At 47.1% G+C, this 11,418-nt stretch overlaps 2 protein-coding genes across 2 annotated transcripts; both read right to left on the reverse strand.

The window, feature by feature from the left end:
• Positions 1-645: 645 nt before the first annotated feature.
• On the reverse strand, positions 646-8,561 carry kat14 (lysine acetyltransferase 14). Its single transcript, XM_040146933.1, has 10 exons — positions 8,303-8,561; positions 6,635-6,756; positions 5,707-5,828; positions 4,543-4,715; positions 4,006-4,440; positions 3,298-3,893; positions 2,516-2,649; positions 2,248-2,423; positions 1,964-2,154; positions 646-1,287 (listed from the first exon to the last, which is right to left on the reverse strand). The coding sequence occupies exons 1-10, from the start codon at positions 8,559-8,561 to the stop codon at positions 1,114-1,116; spliced, it is 2,382 nt and encodes a 793-aa protein (XP_040002867.1). The 3' UTR covers positions 646-1,113.
• Positions 8,528-10,464, reverse strand: LOC120800671 (protein PET117 homolog, mitochondrial). Its single transcript, XM_040146934.1, has 3 exons — positions 10,248-10,464; positions 8,708-8,865; positions 8,528-8,568 (listed from the first exon to the last, which is right to left on the reverse strand). The coding sequence occupies exons 1-2, from the start codon at positions 10,341-10,343 to the stop codon at positions 8,713-8,715; spliced, it is 249 nt and encodes an 82-aa protein (XP_040002868.1). The 5' UTR covers positions 10,344-10,464; the 3' UTR covers positions 8,528-8,568; positions 8,708-8,712.
• Between the last annotated feature and the right edge of the window lie 954 nt (positions 10,465-11,418).

Raw genomic sequence — 11,418 nt, forward strand, 5'->3', positions numbered from 1 at the left:
GCCACATCTGCCTTCGTCAGTTTTCAGGTTGTCCATCCGTCCCGTTGTTGTGAACCTGATTTCTCAGGAACGCCCTGAGGGAATTTCTTCAACTTTGGTACAAACATTCAGTTGGACTCAAGGATGAACTGATTAGATTTTGAGGGTCAAAGGTCAAAGGTCAAGGTCACTGTGACCAAAGGACACAAGGATGCATATGCTAATTATAAAATAAAATACACTTAATACTTTTTATTAAATTCCTTCAAAGTCTTCACTACATACGAGTCTGGACATGGATGTAAACTACAACCTGACTGGTTGGAGGAGGCGTTCAACCACGAGGTGGTAAATCTAGTTAGATCCTTATTTTGTTTTACAGTGTTTAATGTAAAACCTTAAAATCAGCGGCTGCGAATCGAAAAACATCTGTAACACTCTTTGCCTGCAGGTGGTGGTGAAACTGCAGCAGCTGTTACTTACTGTGCCTGTAGAGGGCGTCAGCGCCACATCTCCGGGTCTAATCTGCTGCTGTTACACTTGTCACAGCTCCCCCTGTTGGACAAACTGCAGTCTGCTGAGCGTGAATGAATGAGTGCTACAGAAGCGGGTGCCATCCTGTGTCTCACATCTAAAAATATTTCAGTGTCCACAAAACCTAAAAAAAAGTTTTCACTGTTTTGCTTTAATTGCTCACAAACATTCAGACAACGTTTAACAGATGATTGAAGAAAAGGAAGTTTAGTGGGAAACCGAACCAAATGAGACAAAACAAGGCCAAGACATTTATCGACAACGAAACTGAACTGATAAAACTAGATACATCAGGAGCTTCACCCTGATTTTTTTGATACAGCTCATATGTTGGAATTTTTCTGCTCTTGAAGCAGTTGAGTTTACTTCATCTGAGCGACATTTAATTACTGATCCTCATGATTTCCTGGTTGTAAATATCTCCAGAAGCACCAACAGTCACATGATTGATTTAACCAAAAGTACTGTGAAATATAAGTCTGTCTCCTCCCTCATCAGCCAGGTCCAGGTGTGCCGCAGTGGACCAGCTCACTGAACAACACCGCTGGACCGGATGTTCTGGTCATTTGAAAAGTAAGGTGAACACACGGCGTCGTCGTCTCAGCGTCTCAGTCGGAGGAAGAAGGCGTGGCGGCACTCTTTGCTGTCGACGGGGTAGTATTTATCATAGAAGTCCAGGATGTACTCCTCCGCTTTGAAACCGAACTTCTGGTACAGCAGCATGGCGGGATTACTGGCCGACACGTGCAGTGTGACGTCCTTCCCCATACACGTCTGAAAAACACAAACACCACAAAGATGTAGCCAGAAACACCAACACATCCAGCCCCGCTAACAAGTAAACCAAGCGTTTAAACTCTCTAGAGTCAGGAACTCCAGAGTTCATCTGTTCTCGTCTGATAACCAGCGTTACCCGAGGTCAGCTCGTCACCTTCGACTCGTCAGGTTGACTCGTTGCTTTATTTGGCTCATGAGGTCAACTCAGCACGTTACTCCACTTGTAGGATCGACTCGACTCATGAGGTCGATTCATGGCGTTTCTCTCGGGATCAGAGCCACTTGCCAACCCGAGACCGGAGTATTGCACCGGTTTCAGTGATGGTGGAGCAGCAGCTTCCATTAGGTCCACTGAATATAAACAAACCCAGGATGCATCAGCGTGACACTAAAGATCACCAGTAGTGGACTGGGAAGAAGTTCACTTCACAGGAGGCAAACTGGAAATGCTGAACATTAAATTACTTAATGATGTTCGAACATGGACCGTAGCGCCAACTGTTGAAGGTTCTTATCTGTATTACAATTCTGACCAATCAGGAACTACGACCAACTTAGGACCAGTTCTGGATACCCCATCCTCAGGTAGCTTCCATATCATTATTTGCCTTGAAAATTTCCTCCGTTTGACCACTGACACCATCGATGGACCATCTGACCTGCAGAGTCTCACCTGGATGAGATGGTAGATCATGAAGGTGCCGATGCCGGCTCTCCTCCACTCAGGGTGGACCAGCAGGAAGGAGATGTAGGCCTCGTTGTACTTTACATCCGGCACCATGAAACCAAAGCCGATCACGACTTTCTTATAGAGGACGACCACGCTGAAGTCCGGGTACTGCAGACACTCAGAGAGGTCCACACCTGGAGGGGGACGGATGAAACAGGTGGTAGATTTGGAGAGACAGATTCATAGCAGGACGGTTGTAGGTAAGTAAAAGGATGCGTCTGTGCTACCTGGCCAGAAGCTATCATGACACATGGCGTTGACGGAGCGGATGTGGTTTGGGCGGACGTAGCAGTAGTCGATCGGGGCGTCAGGCTCAGGGACCCAGTCAGGCTCTGCTCTGTGAGGGTAAGCTCTGATCTCCGCCAGCAACCTGAGCTTCACCGGACGACTCTCATAATCCCTCCTGAGGAACAATCACAGAGAAGTGCTACTGCTGAGGAGACAAAAGTCCTGAAGCCGTCTCTACCTGACGGAAGGTTTCACGACGCTCTTTACCTGATGAACGGTTTCAAGATGCGCGAGGTATATGGACTCTTGATGCTCTGGTCCACACTGCTTTCTGCTCCCATCAGCCGATGCCAGAAGGACACCGAGTTTTGCTGGACTCCCCTTCTGCTAGAGAGGTTGGTCTGCACACAAACACATTTATGTACAGTCTACATCAGTGGTTCTGTCAGCGTCCTTCAGGGGGTTTCAGCATCCCAAACAAAACCAGAGGCTAAAACCACAACTGCCAAACATTTGCAGTCACAGACAAATTTTATTCAAACATTTCCCCGTTACTCTTTCAGTTTAAGAGCAGTTTCTTTGATGTTTTGTTGTTGACAACAGCCGACCTTGGTGGAGCAGTGAGAACAATGTTGGCGGAGAGTTCGAATGATGTTCAGACCAACTCTGCTTACACAATGATATTGTTAAACCAATTTACTACTTGATACATCTTCTGCTGTATTACGGCGTCTGGTTGGATTCTGTAGTAAGAAATATTTTCACTGTGTAGTGGGCTCAGATTAACACAACACAGAGAGACAAAGCATTGATCAGCTGCCATGGCATCAACTTCCATCATACAACATGGATGATTCAAGGAGCAGACTTAAAGAAATCTCGTCCTGGGGTCACACTACTTCCTGAACATTAACCATTTCCTGCTGAGACGGGGGTGTAAGGCATCACATAGTGTAGGGAGATTTCATTCCAAAGTGTAAACTGATGTGATATTTCACATAGACAGTGTTAGTTTGACTGAATGACACCAGGATGAACGTTGAAAGTACCTGGAAGCGATCAAGAATTCGCAGCTCCTGGCTGTTGGTGCAGTATTTTCCCATGATTCCACCTCCCATCAGTGTCCCCACCTCCTGGGCGCCATAGATACCTCCCACCAGGCTGAGGGTGGCGCTGACTGCCCGGTCGATGTCCAGCAGGGGGAGCCCCCTTTGCCTCTTGGCCTGGCGGACCAGCAGCTTCCTGTGAAGGCGTTTGGCCTGCGGGGTGACGGCTAAGGCCAGCGGGCAGGCATCCAGCCGCCGCAGCAGCATCCTCTCCTCGTAAAGAGTGAGGGGGGCGTAGCGAGGACTCTGGGAGACGCCGCCAGCTCTGTCTGTTTTCTCTGGATGCGTTATCCTCCTCCGCTCGGGCCCTCCGGCACCAACACACCCCCCGGCAGAGAGAGACGGACCTTCGCTTCGTGCCGCTGGCTCCTCAAAGTCATCCTCACGCTCGCGGCTTTCATCGTCCTCGCTCTCCGCTTCACGTTTGATGTGAGGTGGCGCTGGTCGGAGCTTCTTGCGGGCCGCAAGGCTGGCGCTGGGAGGAGGGATGTACTCCATCCCTGGGTCGATCATCCCCTCTGTCTCCATCTCCTCATCGTCTGGAGGTCAAGGCAGCACAGAGGACACGCCATCAGCGCTGACATCATGTTTAAACAACACAACTACTCACAGTGGACAGAAAACACCTGGATGAGTCGGACGTTCACTCACCGTGGAACAGCGCCTGTGGAGGCATGGCATCGGGGATGAGGTCCGCCTCTGACAGCAGGCTGGGTGTAGCTGAATGAGATGCTGGTGTCCCCGGGGCGGAGAAGTCAGGCGAAGGCGATGGTGACGGACTGGTGAGCGGTGTTCGGTCTGAAGAGCTGAGGGAGGAGAAATCAATGACCTCACCTTTCTCCAGGATGAGATCGGGCCGGCGCCCGGTGCTCCCGCTGCGACCTCCGCCCAGCTTGACGGGCGTGGAGGAGGCGCTGCGGTCGGTGTAGCCTCCAACCGCTTCCTTCTGAGCCCGCCGGATGTCTTTGGCCTCCTGCGTGCGAGAACGCTTCTCCTTCAGCTGCATGGCGTTCTCCACAGGGTTTCTTGCGCCACGTTTTCTCAGACCCTCCACAGTGATGATCGGGTCCACTGCAGGTTTGGAGACTGCAGGGAAACAACAAAATATCAGCTGAGTTTATTTTACCTGCAGGGGTTACCTGAAACCTTTGACCAGAGAGCTCCTGGATGAATCCAAGCAAAGGTTACCCTTAGTCTTAGTGGTGGATTTGTCCACCTCTGGTCTCAGGGTCGGAGGTCTGTTCTGGACCAGCTTCCACCAGCCGGGCTCACCGAACTCCTGCGCTCCTGATCGGAAGAAGGTGGGACTACCGACCGACAGACAGCCGGCCACTGTGCTCCACCATGTCGACGTCTTCTTCCTGCAGAGTGAGACAGTCACCAGGTCAGAGACTCGTTGTCTCCTGGACTAATCTAGAAGAGTAGAGCAGCCGCCACCCATTTTGTTTTTTAATTCCCCCAGACATGTTTTTATATATAAATATGCTACAATTCAGATTTGTTTAACATGGTCTTCCCACATACAGCAGGACGCACATCTACGTTGACCTCCTCACTGAGAAATTCCGGACCTATGAATATTCAAATATGTAAATATCAATGGCTTCGTGCCCCGCCCACCACCGCTGCTCACGCTAGGTTGACCGGTAACAGAGCAGAGAGCGTTAAGATGGCTACTGTTGGAGGAAACATCGAGAGATTCAGCCACATGTCTCAGCCTCAGTCAGACCCAGACTCAGATGAGGAGTCTGTCTTGCACCAAAACCAGCAGACGTATCAGAATGAATTTGTTCATGTTGTTTGTTAGCTTGTTAGCTCGTAACTGGCAGCGGCTGACGCGGGGTTAGGGGTACCTACAAGTCTGCTCTTTGCTAGGGTGTCAGGTTACAGTTGCCCCACCCCGCAGGTTGATGGGATTGGCTCCCCAGATGTGAGACGTATGAAACCTACACCGCGTGAATCCGTGTTTCTGAGACCGTCATTGCTACACTGCAGTTCCAAGGAGGAAATACTCGGCCACGAGGCTGACTGCTTATTTCGCTCATCATATGTCTGGTATCATAGAACAAACACCACATGGACATGCTAACAACGTTCAAAACTTGATTTTCATTGGACGGGGTCTTTAAGTTTTTATTCTGAGACTGAGAAGTGGGGATTGCAGGCAATGAGGGACAAGGAGGAAAAGATGCTGTCAGAAAGAATAACATATTAATTACATAATAATATTATCAAGGTTATTTATTTAAAAATAAACAAACTTGAATTATCCTGTAACTAAATATTACCTCCGCTTTCAAACATTGACTTACAGCTAGAGTTAACATGTCTATATTTAAAATTTAGAGTGACCTCGTTCCCAGCAGGAAGTTCCAGTGTCGGCCAATAAAAGCACAGATGTCTTCCTTCCACCTGAAGTAACCCTGCCGACCCGTCCCCTCCAGGGACAGATTGTACATGGCCAACATCACCACCTGACCCACAGAATACAGGAAAAATCAAACAGAAATAATCAAGTATTTTTAAAGCTGCAGCAATGCCTCATGTTTGAGGTGAGTATCTGTTGTCTTTACTGTTTACACTGAGTAAAATCAAACTAAATCGTTTGATCCATCGGCCCGTATTGATCAGGACACTGATCAAACGTGTATTAATGACACTACACGAGTGTCAAACGAACCAACTTGACCACATAGAGAATCGTCATTTTTTAAAAGTTCATGTTATTAGTGTGAAATCTTTAAATCTGCAGGAATAAATAACAACAGTCTGATATATTTATGACGTATAAATATAGAAACAGGCTTGGAATCACAGGAAACTAAATTCTGCTGCGAGACGTTCTGCTGCCGGTGGATGAGGTTCTTCAGAGAAACCACATAATGAGGAGAATTTAGTTCCACACTGACAAGAGTGGAGAAGATGATCAGAGACTGTGAATCACATCAGGGTCGGATTTATTCTGCTCATTTGTTCGCAGCTGGTAGATGAAAAAAAAAAAAAAAAAAGAAGCTCTGTAACTTGCAATTAAATGTTCAAATGCAAATAATGGACTGAAGCTACTCTGTTCTCAATGCTTCAGCTCATGTATTATTATTATTATAACTCTTAACCAACTTAACAGACCTCTGCAGCTCTCTGACATTTAAGTTGAACAAAGTTTGACTAATAGTTTTTATACCTACGTTTCTGAGTAAAAGTAAGGAATTTTTTCAAAGTTGGACTTTTTGCAGTTTGATGAAGAGTCTGTGGTTGCTGCCTGTCAGCAGCAGCTGTGTACCTGCTGCCAGGTGAGTCTCATCCTCTCGAAGCTCTCCTTGCCGTCCTCGGAGCAGTCAGAGCAGATGAATTTGAAGAAGTTGTCTCCTTTCAGGTAGCTGGGCTGTTCGCTGCGGAGCTGAGCTGCAGACAGACAGAGCGTTAGAGCAGATGTCGGACTGGGTGCCTCCGCCAGACACGAGGCTTTTACTATTTTAGGTTAATTTGCCGATCGACGACCAATATTTGATTCGATTCTGGATTGGTCCCCCGACATTATGCAGCTACAGTTCGCACTTGACACAACAGACCAGAATCAGGATTAGTGAAGAGAATGATATATGTTTGACAGCCAATAGCGCTGTGTAAAATCACATATCCTGCCTCACTGCTTTCCAATCGATTCCTATAATATTTGTTTTGTGTCCTATAGTATTACAGACAGGGTGTCAGCGTGGATCTGCGTTGGAAGGTCTGGGTGGGATTTAGTCAGACTCTCTTTAACCTCAGCATCAACAACATACTGATGCTTTCAACAAAATACAACATGATGCAGGTGTAGTTCACCTGCTAAATGTCGCTTAAAGAGAGGCAGTTTTTAAAAAACCTGAAGAAGCTGCGCTCACGTCACTGACTATTTGTTTAGTGGTTTTAGTGTTTTGCGGTTTGTCTGGTTTGTAATTATTCTTTGGCACTGTGCTGTTATGGGCAGTGACAGTCTGAGAGGCAGACAGGAAACATGGGGGGAGAAACGGGGGGAGGACACTCAGCAAATGTCTCTGGCAGGGATCAGACCAGGGACGTTGCAGTTACGGGGTATGTGCTTTAACCACTAGACTACTCTTCAGTCAGTGTTGCAACAGAGCAGGGCGGAACAAACATCTGGATTTATAGCAACTACCATATGAATCAAAGTATGACTAAGGATCCTGATCTGGTTCCTGTGGCTCGACTTGGGGCATCCTTACTTTCATGTCAGGGTCTGGATCATCATTTGTCGTTGTGTCTTTTGTTAAACAAACTACGACATGACTCATCCGCAGCATCTGAGTCGTCTCCTCGTTCTCATCATATTTTACACACGTTCGAGAGAAAACTCCGCCACCAGCTTCATGTCCCTGTGATTCGCATGCAGAGCTGTCAGGAAATTGACTGTACGGCCACGAAACACAGAATCAATCAGTGTAGATTTTCAGCGGATAAACTAAAAGACAGTGAGCGTCGGCCCCCGTCCTCCAGACAGACTCCTGTCAGTACCTGGTGTGTGGCTCGCTTTATGAAACAGTGAAGTGCAACACTGAACATCAACGTGACGAACTTTAAAAAGTGGACCGGGTCCCTCCTCTTCACTCACTCTCCACTGTCTCCAAACAAGCCACTTCACAATGGATGTACAATATGTAGAATGTAGAGCTGGAACAATTAATCGATCAATCAGATCATTAATCAACTGATCCTCAGATTTGATATTTTTCTTTGTCATGCACGACGATGGAGTGAATTTCTTTGGGTTTTGGACTGTTGGTCCTTAGAAATTGTTAACGGGCATTTTTTAAAACAATTTTCTGGCATTTTATAGACAAAACGATGAATCAGTTAGTTGCGGCTCCGGCACAGAGTGAATCAATGAGCCTCCTGCTCTGTCACAGTCTGACTCAGAGAAACGGAGCGCCCCGATTGGCTGTCTCACCTGCAGGTATCCATTTGTGGCAGCGGTCGCAGTAGAAGGACATGTCCTCGCAGGCCCAGCCTCCGTCGGCCTCCTCACCCACGTCGCTGGTCAGAGAGTCTCCGCTCTGGTCATGTGACAGATCCACGGATCCCTGATCCTCCGACTCCACGATCAGCAGAGTCTCCCCCTCCACCTCCCCCTCCTCCAGACCCTCTGAGGCCGACGTACAGGCCGCCTCGTCCTCACCCCCACCCAGCTGCTCGCCGCTGCTGTCCATCCCTGAGCTTCGGGTACACAGTAATACACGGGGACAGGTAAACATGAGGACAGTCAGAAACGTCGCAGGAACACAACTGTATAGGTAACACAGGACAGGAATCTCACAATAACACACCACAGGTGAACAGGTGTATCAGTTTTTACCTGTCTCAGTGTTGGTCCTCTGGGTGGAGCTCTGTCTCTCGGCGTTGTCTCTCCTCCTTCAGGTGTCTGGTCAGAATCTTCTGCTCCTCCAACCTCCTCAGATTCTCCTTCTTCCTCTCCCACCGCTCCAGATCCCTGACTACACCCTCGTGGAGACGCTGGGGGATAAAAAACACACAGAATAAACATTAAATAACCAGACTCAGAGTTAAGTTACCACGACTCAGTGATTTTGGTTTAGTTTTACAGTGTAAAAGGTCCCGCTCACTGCATATGATGGTCAAAGTTTTTAACAACCAAATTTACGGGGTCCTTATCGAAAAAGTTCATGTGTTAAACTATTTTAGAATTAGATTATTACCACATGAAGAAGCCAACACGCCAGGCTCCATTTAAAAAACATCTAAAGTTATTCTAATCAGTTTAAATAAGCATGGTTTGGTTTTACACTGACTGCAATGTCCTCAGAGACTCAGTAAAGTCAAGACAAAGCATGAAACACACACCTTCCCTTCAGTACAGTAACCTTCAAAATAAAGTTACACTTCAGGATGGCAGGACCATGTTTGGTAACAAGGTGAAGGACATTTTGTACTGAAGTGAAGCAGCAGCTGTGGTCATCAGTTCAGAGAGGAAATACCAAGGTAGAGGTTTGATCTGAGTATGTAAAACACTACGATTACAACAGAGCAGAACAGATTCATCAAACTGTTTTACTCACGAGGTTTGACCTCGTCAAACTGTGCACTGCTGCCGTTAGCTGCTGTCAGACAGGGAGGATGTGTTCACTACTTTGTCTTGTCAAAGTAAAAACCAGGAGACCTGTTAGGGCTTCAAACCCTGAGAAAGATCCCTGCTGCATCGAAATGTTGACTGTTTAATAGATGTCTTACAAGCTTCAGACCTCATTGTTTCTACACCTTCAAAATCCTGAGCTAAGAGTTGTTAGTCACTCACCATGCTGTTTTTGGTTTTCAGTACTTATGCAGCATTAAGTGGCTTTGGCCAATATAAAATGTAAAATGTATATAACTACCTACCTATATATAGGTAGGTGGTTTGTCAAGTGTTTGCAAGCGCAAGAATTTGTTCCAATACTGATAATCTGACAATTACTTTCTAAATTGTGGATTGCCTTATTAAAGAACTGTTTCAGCTCTTTTACAGTCTGCCTTTTCTGTATCCTAACACTGTGCGTGTTGTAATTAGTTTGACAAATTTCCTGAAAACAAGGCAAAGAGCTCGGATTTGAGTGAGTTTCTATTGTGAAAAGTCTGTACCGGATGTGACTGGCTCGCCGTTCAGCCTGACCGACAGCCGTTTTCGGTGTTTTCGGTTTGTGCAGTTAACGTTACCAGACTCAGCTCCGTGTGGTGAACGTTACAGGGCAGCAGCTTCTCCGTTAAACACCAAACACCTTCAGTTTTTAGCTTTACACGGTAAAACAGTCCGTTGACTTCCTGTGACCTCCCGCTCCGCTAACCTGACCGCGGCACTGCTAACTGTTAGCGTTAGACCGGCTCGGTTCGGCCCGCTGTACCTGTCGGTCCCAGTTCTGCTTGAGGTGAACGGCAGCCACGGTGCCTACGGTCAGAACCACAGAGAGCCCGAGGACCACTTTAGAGGCTGTAGACATCACGTTAGCCTTAGCTTAACGTTAGCCAGCTGCTAACCACCTCTGCCGCTGCTGCGTCTTCTTCAGGCGCTGGTTTGCTACGTGAAGCGTCTGAGTAGCGCCCCCACCCGACCGGCACCGGTTAACACACCGCCGCCCTGTTAACGACAAGTTGAGGCCCATCAGTCACAGACGGGACTGATGAAGTGGTGCAAGATGTTAAAACTGTTAAAACTATTAAACTGGTTGTTGGTGAAACCAACTAATATACAGAAGAATCAATATATATGTATAAAGTGAGGATACGTATGTATAGTTTTTTATTTCTCAGTGAACTTCATCCAAAGTGTAGAAAATAGAAATAAACTAAATCAGATCAGTATTTGCACAGTTTTTCAGGTTCTTGGCAGGTAGGTTGTTCTAGCATCTTAGAGAAGTTGCCATGGTTCCTCTGTGGATTCAGTCTGTCTCAGTGTCCTCTGTCTCTTCACGAGATCCCAGACTGACTCCGTGATGCTGAGATCAGGGCTGTGTGGGGTTCAGACCATCGTGGATTCAGTCTGTCTCAGTGTCTTCTGTCTCTTCACGAGATCCCAGACTGACTCCGTGATGCTGAGATCAGGGCTGTGTGGGGTTCAGACCATCGTGGATTCAGTCTGTCTCAGTGTCTTCTGTCTCTTCACGAGATCCCAGACTGACTCCGTGATGCTGAGATCAGGGCTCTATGGGGTTCAGACCATCGTGGATTCAGTCTGTCTCAGTGTCCTCTGTCTCTTCACGAGATCCCAGACTGACTCCGTGATGCTGAGATCAGGGCTCTGTGGGGTTCAGACCATCTGCTGCAGGACTCCTTGTTCTTCATGACTCTGGCTGTAGGTTCGGGCTCGTTGTCCTGCTGCAGGAGGAATCTGGGAAGTTAGAAAGCAAGAAGACATTGAAACAGCGAACTACAAGTAATGAACAAACAGCTCAAGTGGCTGGCTAAAAATAATGATGAAATAATTAGCTCCAAGTGAGGGGTAACAAATAATATGATTGCATTTAGTATTTGTATTAACCCGGTCAGCCCATTGATCATTCAAATAATAATAACATT

The sequence above is a fragment of the Xiphias gladius genome, chromosome 15 (genome assembly GCF_016859285.1).
Source record: "Xiphias gladius isolate SHS-SW01 ecotype Sanya breed wild chromosome 15, ASM1685928v1, whole genome shotgun sequence".
Taxonomy (NCBI): Eukaryota; Metazoa; Chordata; class Actinopteri; order Istiophoriformes; family Xiphiidae; genus Xiphias; species Xiphias gladius.

Bases quoted from the DNA above. Each gene is read 5' to 3' on its own strand.
- kat14 (XM_040146933.1), bottom strand. From the start codon at position 8,561: ATGGACAGCAGCGGCGAGCAGCTGGGTGGGGGTGAGGACGAGGCGGCC. The intron at 6,757-8,302 runs GTGAGACAGCCA...GTCTGTCTGCAG, and splicing joins CCACAAATGGATACCTGCAG to CTCAGCTCCGCAGCGAACAG. The intron at 2,650-3,297 runs GTACTTTCAACG...GTTTGTGTGCAG, and splicing joins GAATTCTTGATCGCTTCCAG to ACCAACCTCTCTAGCAGAAG.
- LOC120800671 (XM_040146934.1), bottom strand. From the start codon at position 10,343: ATGTCTACAGCCTCTAAAGTGGTCCTCGGGCTCTCTGTGGTTCTGACC. The intron at 8,866-10,247 runs GTACAGCGGGCC...TTTATCCCCCAG, and splicing joins AGCAGAACTGGGACCGACAG to CGTCTCCACGAGGGTGTAGT.